This window comes from Rosa rugosa, chromosome 4 (assembly GCF_958449725.1).
Source record: "Rosa rugosa chromosome 4, drRosRugo1.1, whole genome shotgun sequence".
NCBI classification, from domain to species: domain Eukaryota; kingdom Viridiplantae; phylum Streptophyta; class Magnoliopsida; order Rosales; family Rosaceae; genus Rosa; species Rosa rugosa.
This window is the reverse complement of record NC_084823.1, coordinates 7,859,954-7,868,599: the sequence shown is the minus strand read 5'-3', so window position 1 is coordinate 7,868,599 and position 8,646 is coordinate 7,859,954. Positions and strand designations below refer to the sequence as shown.

The 8,646-nt window shown below is 37.5% G+C and overlaps 1 protein-coding gene across 1 annotated transcript; it reads left to right on the top strand.

Moving 5' to 3' along the window:
• Window positions 1–289: 289 nt before the first annotated feature.
• LOC133706620 (cyclin-D3-1-like) lies at window positions 290–3,667 on the top strand. Its single transcript, XM_062132155.1, has 6 exons — window positions 290–1,232; window positions 1,752–1,838; window positions 1,942–2,040; window positions 2,127–2,328; window positions 2,507–2,640; window positions 2,954–3,667. The coding sequence occupies exons 1-6, from the start codon at window positions 912–914 to the stop codon at window positions 3,191–3,193; spliced, it is 1,083 nt and encodes a 360-aa protein (XP_061988139.1). The 5' UTR covers window positions 290–911; the 3' UTR covers window positions 3,194–3,667.
• Window positions 3,668–8,646: the final 4,979 nt, after the last annotated feature.

The window sequence follows — 8,646 nt, the reverse complement described above, 5'->3', positions numbered from 1 at the left end:
CACTCAAAAGAGGGCGACATTGTATATTGCAATCCAAAACGAATATCATAATAAGAAAGAACGGGTTTTGTTTTAATGTAGTTGGATATGATTGATTGATTCCATACACATGCTCCCACAATTGACATTTACCAGGCAGCAAAATTAAATGACGGAAATAAAAACAGAGTATATTACCCAAAAAAAGAGAGAAAAGAAAAAAAAAACAGAGTAGGTAGCATTACAAAGATAGCATGCGGTGGTGGTTAAGCAAATTTATTAATGGATTCAATATTGCCATGAAAAATTCATTAAATCCTTCTTCCCACGCACACCTTTTAAGGCATATTCACTCCTTGACAAATCAATACATCTATCACAACAAAATCTTGCAATTTTTGCGATTACTCTTTCCTTTGTCAAATCCCAAATCCCGTTCTTCCTGAGTCCTGATTCCGTATTGCATTGTGCCCTTCTCTCTCTCTACTCTCTACTCTCTACTCTCTACTCTCTCTCTCTACTCTCTTTACCCTAAAAAAGAGCCACTCATTTTCTTCATAAGCACCTCTCAAGCAGCAGTCTTTTCAGCCCAGGCTTTAAGACAGAGAGACAGAGAGAGTGACAGAGACCAGAGAGGAGAAGAGAGGGGTCTGAAATAGTCCTATTGGGTTCTCTTCATTTTGGGGTTTTGGCCTTGCATCATATCCATTGTTCTTTCTTCCCCTATTGATTCTTTATTTGATTACAAGGTTCAATCTTTATCATCTGTATGCACTCTCATGAACACAGACTAAATATACAGATAAAACCCAACTCAAAGTTTGAGTCTTTTTGTGTCTTGGTTTCATAGTGAATGAGATTTTCTTAATCCTAAGTGAGAGAGAGAAAGAAAGAGAGAGTTTTTTTTTTGTGTCCCTTTTGTTCTTGTTGCAATGGCACCCAGTTTTGACTGTGCGGTTTCAAGCCTGCTTTGCGCAGAAGACAACCTTTTTGATGATAATGATTTTGGGTCTTTGAGGGTTGAGGTTGAGTCTGAGGAGGTTACTTGGAATCGTCACAGAAACAATAATCAAAACCGGGGCTTTGATAATGATGAAGAAGATGGGCTGCCATTGCAGAGTAGTGATGAGTATTTGGCTTCTATTATTGAAAAGGAATCACACCACTTGCCTCGTGTTGATTACTTGAAGAGATTGCACAGTGGGGATTTGGACCTTGGGGCTAGAAATGAGGCTGTTGATTGGATTCAAAAGGTGGGTTTTTTTTTATTTTTTGGTTGATTTTAAATGGTTGTTGAATCATGCATTTCTTTCATTCATGAGTTATATGATGAGTATTATCATCGATCAGAAAAAGTTTTGATCTTTACTCTGTTTTTGGGATTCAAAGAAATTAGAGGCTATTTTGCAGAAGAATCTAAAATTATATGTTCTTGTGTTTTAGGGTGTAAGGTGTTTGATGGTAATGGGTTGGATTTGTCTTTTGTTTGGACATCTCATTATGTAATCCCATAATCTTATTTTGGTTTGCTGGAGAATCTTTTCTGTTTTGCTTTTGGGGCCAAAGCCAGTTGGATATTTGATATGTGTTTTGTGGTTTTACACTTTACCCTGTTCTAAGCTGTAAATGCCAAGGAGCAGAGTCACTCAGCTAGCAAATTCTGACTTAACTTCGCATTGGCTTTTATTTTCTTCTGTTTTCTTATGGACCGTCTCTACTCAATCTTTTGTTTGATTACAAGTTATTGATGAATTGGTTACATTGTTCGACAGGCAAATTCCCATTTCAGCTTTGGACCTCTGTGTCAATATCTATCTGTAAGCTACTTGGATCGCTTCCTTTCGGCCTATGAAATACCTGTAAGTGGGGAAGAAGAGGACTGACTTAGTGCATTTAGTGTTTTATAACAGCAAAGTCCATTGCTGATTGCATCTATTGTTTTCTGCCTAAACCAATATGCAGAATGGCAAAGCTTGGACTATGCAATTGTTGGCTGTGGCATGTTTGTCCCTCGCAGCCAAAATGGACGAGATTGATGTCCCACTCTCTCTTGATTTACAGGTTAGGCTTGGTCTCAATTTCATTTGATCTTTCTTAAACTTTCTGATTTAGTTGTTTTGAGTCCTAAAGATTTAAGCTTTCAACAGGTGGCCGAGTCAAAATATGTATTTGAGGCTAGAACTATTCAAAGAATGGAGCTACTGGTCTTGAGCACATTGAGATGGAGAATGCAAGCAGTTACTCCAATCTCATTCATAGATTCCTTCCTAGTCAAGCTCAATGAGGACAAAATCCCACTTAAAGCTTCAATCTTTAGAGCAGTTCAACTCATATTGAGCACAACCAAGGGTACCCAATTTTTCCTTCTTGCTAAAATGTTAGAATTTCTTTTAGTGAAGTAATGAAATTGTAGTACCCAGTTTCCCATTTTGCTAGAATGTTATAAAATTATTGGTGAGATAAAGAAATTGTTGTACCAATTATGAAAGAGGGGCTGATGTTTGTGGTGGGTGGGAATTCAATGCAGGAATTGACTTCTTGGAATTTAAACCATCAGAGGTCGCAGCAGCAGTGGCTATATCTGTAGCAGGAGAAGGCAAAGCATTAGATGACACTGAGAAAGCAATCTCTGTGCTCATCCAACATGTCGACTTAGAAAAGGTACATAAATCATTGATGACTTTGGCTTTTGCTCTTATCATTTTGGTGTTGATTACAAATTTATACAATCACATACAAACATCAAACATGATTACGAATACATTAATTTGTTTGGAAATTATTCTATGCACCGACGGTGCAAGTGACCCAACCCTTATAAAATAATCTCAACCCTTGATATTTATTATCAACTTTATTTTTAATAAACAAAAAGTGTATTTAATGCAATCTAACCCTTCATTTATATTGGTGCAAATGCACGGCGGTGCTCTGAATAATCTCTCTAATTTGTTTTTGGTTTTGGTTTTTGCAGGAGAGAGTGGTAAAGTGTGTAAATTTGATTCAAGATGTTGGATTAATGAGTGGGGCCTTCAAGAATGGTAGTGGTTCAGTGCAGTCTGTGCCACAAAGCCCCATTGGGGTGTTGGATGTTGCATGCTTCAGCTATAAAAGTGATGATCACACCACAGTTGGGTCATGTGCAAATTCTTTTCATAATGGCTCAGACACCAAAAGAAGGAAGCTAAACAGACCCTATGAAGTGGAGTTATAGAAGCAGCCAAACTATGGGGTTTAGGGTTTCCATTAAGTAGATTGATGTTGTTGTTGTGTTGATGAGGAGATTGGTCAAAGAGGAGGAAAAAAAAACAAAGACAGAGTTCCGAAATCAAAAATGGGGGTGAACTGAGAACAAAAGATGAGAGAGAGGAAGGAATTGAATAAGTTAGGTCATGGGCTGAGGATGGAGAATGGAATCAATATGTCTCATGCTTTTGGGATGAAGAAGAACCTCTCCAGCTGTTAAATATTAGACTTCTTAACAGCAAGAGACTGAGTAGGGAAAAAGGAGGGGAAGGAAGAACAAAATGGGGAAAAAAGTTTATAAGCTGGTGTTGTTTGTGAGAGATATAGTTTGTTTTTATGTTTTGGGAGTTTTATTGGTTTAGGAAAAGAGAAAATATGGAACATTGAAAAAAGTATTTATATGATTGCAGGAATTTATATAATTCTTATGTTTCTTTTGTCAGTGATTTATTCTTTTTATTTATTTTTGTGAAATTAAGGGTATTTAATTTTAGTGTCAGGGTGACCTGGTTGTGCTTTGGTTCTGTTTGACTGAATGTCTATATTAGACCGTGGGGCTAATGGGGTCTGCAGCTTTGGTGATAAAGTGTGCTGTGGACTTGGAACTTTGTGAATGCTATATCCTAATCATCCATTAAAAATTGAAGGGAAAAATGGTGACCAATTGACAATCATTGTCAGAGTTACAGAGGTAATAGTAGTACTGTGATAGATAATGACTTATCGGCCAGCCTAACATTTATTAAGGGAATGTTACTTGAACAAAATTTGATTCTTCCTAAGCTCTAAGTTACTTAAGGTCAGTTACTTAGTATTATTTACTCGGGAAAAATTCACTAACGGTGTCTGGACACTTAGGGGACTTTCAGAATGATACCTGAACTTACAAAGTTATCAATGTGATACCTGGACTCATTTTTTCGTATCAACATCGTACCTATGACCAATTTCCGTAACGGCTCCGTGACAGAAATTGGCCGTAGGTATCACATTGATACGAAAAAATGAGTCCAGCTATCACATTGATAACTTTGTAAGTTCAGGTATCATTCTGAAAGTCCCTAAGTGTCCAGACACCGTTGGTGAATTTTTCCCAATTTTGCACGTGCGATGCACGTGAGTCACTTAATGAAGTCAAAATGACTGATTTACCCTCAAATTCTTTTTTTCTTTTTTTTCTTTATTCTTCTTTCTTTCGTTCTTTCTTTCTTCTTCTTCTTTTCTGGTTTCTTCTTCCCCTGATTTGAATCATCAAGATTCAAATCATCTTGCTCGTCCGATTCCCACAGCCGATCGCCGATCAAACACCGCTGCTGCGTCTCAATCCACCTTCATGCACCACAGATGTTTATGGTTCCCCCAACTTCAAATCCTATAGCAAATTGAAATTGTGCATTGAGGCTTCACCGCTCACTCCGAGTTCATCCCCGCCGCCGTCGCCAATGACTTGACCACAACAACCTCCACCACCGCACAACAACGTCGTCCTCCGCTGCTTCTCGATTGGGTTTGGGGATAAGGACTGCTTCTTCCTCCACCGCTAGCGAAATCGTGGAGGTTCAAGGCCACATTCTAAGGGCCACCGGCCGGAAGGACCGCCACAGCAAGGTTTGCACAACCAAAGGCCCCAGGGACCGCAGCTTCAGGCTCGTCGCCCACACCGCCATTCAATTCTATGACATGCAGGACCGGCTTGGATACGACCAGCCTAGCAAGGTCGTCGATTGGCTAATCAAGAAAGCCAAGGCCGCAATCAACGAGCTCGACTAACTGCCACCGTGAAACCCAAACTAAATTTATGTTCATACAACATTTTCTCCGACGATGCCGATATCCGCCGCGCAGGACACGTAGAACGTGAGCCTCAATTTCTCGATAGTGGAGGCTCCGAGTTCTTTGTCTACTAATCGGCGAGGCACAATGGTGGGTAGCAGCGGTGTATAAAGGGGGGTCGGAGGAGAGAACGAGAGTGGTGGTGGTCAAGTCATTGGCGGCGGGGATGAACTCGGAGTGAGCGGTGAAGCCTCAATGCACAATTTCAATTTGCTATAGGATTTGAAGTTGGGGGAACCAGAAACATCTGTGGTGCATGAAGGTGGATTGAGACGCAGCGGCGGTGTTTGATCGGCGATCGGCGGTGGGAATCGGACGAGCAAGATGATTTGAATCTTGATGATTCAAATCAGGGGAAGAAGAAACCAGAAAAGAAGAAGAAGAAAGAAAGAAAGAAAGAAAGAAGAATAAAGAAAAAAAGAAAGAAAGAATTTGAGGGTAAATCAGTCCTTTTGTCTTCATTAAGTGACTCACGTGCATCGCACGTGCAAAATTGGGAAAAATTCACCAACGGTGTCTGGACACTTAGGGACTTTCAGAATGATACCTGAACTTACAAAGTTATCAATGTGATACCTGGACTCATGTTTTCGTATCAATGTGATACCTACGGCCAATTTCCGTCACGGAGCCGTTACGGAAATTGGTCATAGGTACGACGTTGATATGAAAAAATGAGTCCAGGTATCACATTGATAACTTTTTAAGTTCATGTATCATTCTGAAAGTCCCTTAAGTGTCCAGACACCGTTGGTGAATTTTTCCCTTATTTACTCTAATGGAATCTAGGGACAATTACATCAATAATTACGGAGATGTATGTGAGGCTCAGGTATGCAAATACACATGAATCTCGCATACATTAATCTTTACAATTGCCACCTATGTGCATATTCACTATTCTAAGTATTTTTGTAGTTTAATTATTCAAAAGGCACCCTAAATGCAAATATCAAATCAATCTGGCCTACTTTTGCAAATGATGTCCATAACAATGAACATCATATTATATAATCAACGCAACTTTAGGATCTTCTTGGATTTTCTGATTAGACATATAAAAATGAAAAATAATATTTCATGTTTGGTAACCAAAATTTTGGGAAAAGATTAATCTCTATGAAGAAAAAGATGCACCAAAGTCCAAAGAGCACATTGAAATAATTTAGCCACTTAATTTTTTTTTCCTATATTTAAGAAACTTCTTTATTATTGTTTTTTGGTCAGAAACTCAGAACCTTAAAAGAATAACTTATCCTATGTATTATGCTCAACTAGAAACCACTTGTCTTACAGCATTTACTGTGTCATGTGCGCCTAGAATTTTACTACTGACACTGGTGAGTGTCATATCACCTATTACTAAAGAAATTACAATGTGGGAAGCATTATTCCCCCAGAAAGGAAAAATTGTTAGATGGCTAGTCAGCTGCGTATTAAATTAAGCAAGAGGTTTGACAATCAATTCATATGCAGTACAAGACCAACAATTTGCAGGATTTAAGATTTTTAGTGACAGTTTATGAGATTTAAAAGTGGCACAAATAAAAAGAAAAATAGAGTAGTATACTGTAGGTCTCTGATGAATAATGAATAATGAATAATGTGTCATGAGACATCTGTTATCCACTAAGTAATGTCGATTTTCATTATTTAAACGATCATTTACACAAAACATATAGCAGAAAATCCTGAATATGAGTAATGAAAAATAGATAGTATTGAAATTAATCAAATAAATCAACCATGGTCCAATCGATTCAAATTGAAATTTCAAAAACACTAATTTGCACGATATAATGTCAAAATCATTTTGATAATTTGATTGATGCATGAAATATGAAGGGGGAAAAAACAAAAACAAAAAGAAGGAAAAACTGTACAATGAATTATTCAAGAAATCTTTGGAAGCAAGCACAGGAGTAGACTTGTCACCAAGTGTTCTATTGGGTTGGACCTGATTGCTCAGACAATCATTTAAGATGGAAAAGACAATTCACTGTGATTTAGAACCCACAAAAATCTAGATAATATCAGTCTTAAAAGCTGTAGATGAGGAGGAGTAACAAATACTCCTGAAAAATGTTTAATGAAAAAAAAAAAAAAAAAACAAGAAGAAGAAGAAGAAGACGATGGATAAATGGGATTTCACATTATTGTTTATCCTACAACTTAAATTTGAGTGAATTATCTTTCTTCCCAGTTTCACCAACCAAAGAGGGTTGTGAGAATCATTGATTTGTCCAGAAACTGAAGACGTGCAGAAATGAGGGTGTAACTTGTCAATTATTTTGGAAGAAAAGGGTGTTGTTATAAAGATAGTAGGGAACACAAACAACGAAAAGTGATCTCTTTAGTCTTTATATATCAGAAAACATGTGGCAGTCAGCAACCCATGGCTGATGAACACCTTCAAGGCTTCAAGTAGCTTGAATTGAGCTTCAAGTATTGGCCAAAATAAAGGGTTCAAATTCAAGTAACAAGAACTCAATTGTCTAACAAAAGTGATGATGCAAAATAATGTAAAGACTCAGGTAGATTTATCATGTTGGGCAACATCTCATTCCTCTAATCTCAAACCATGATATCATCAGATAATTGACAGTAATAAGTGTTACGAAATAATTGATTTTCATCATAATGGATATGAAAGGTGATAAATTCATGACCATAACTTTCTTTTGATCTGATGCAAAACAAACTTGGGAGAAGAAAGAAGAACATCTTCACCAAATTAATCAATATGACCAAGCAGAATTACCGAGTATTCTGATTTAAATCAGATGGAAAGCGCTTTTGAAAAGATTTCAATCTGCCATCAGCAATTTTTCCATGTACATTGCTGAAAACACACCATCTAAGATTTTAAAACAACAGAAAAACTTCAACCAAAGTCAATTCTGTGCTATTTTGCAAAGAGTTCCGAAAAGGTGAGAGCTCTTAGAAAGAAGCATGAATCTCAATCTCAAATCAAATTTGGGCGTAGCTTCCATATCGAAGTTTAGACTTTATAAGGAACTATATTCAGTCATGCCTTTTGGAGATGATGATAGATCGTATACAAAATCTAGGTCATAGTACTTAAAGAACTAGGTTCATTCTCAAATCCAAAACACACAATTCAACCGAAATATAAAAAAAAAGCACCTTATATCAAATTCCAATTCCACTCCCAATCAACCATGACTAAAGTGATATGATCACGTAATCGATCAAATCAATCTGAATATGCACAAGCATGAGGAATTTTGGCCAATTTTTCATTAGTATAGTTGAATGGAGAAAACAATCAGATCAAATTTTCGTTTATATGCATGATCATCTAGACCAATTCCACTCACTATCCATCGATCATAATCAGTTTGATTCTCGTATAAATCAGATGAGATCGCGCATAGATAAGGAACTGAACTAGTCAAAATCGAAGGCTACTGACCTGATCGTGGATCGGCGAAGAAGATCGAGGCCCCCAATTCAATCGCTTGATCCCTACGGATTTGGTTATTCTCTTTCTGTCTCTTTGATTTAGTCTCTCTGTTCGGCTCTATAAGGAGATGAGAGAGCTGGATGTGAGCTGGAACCGGAGGT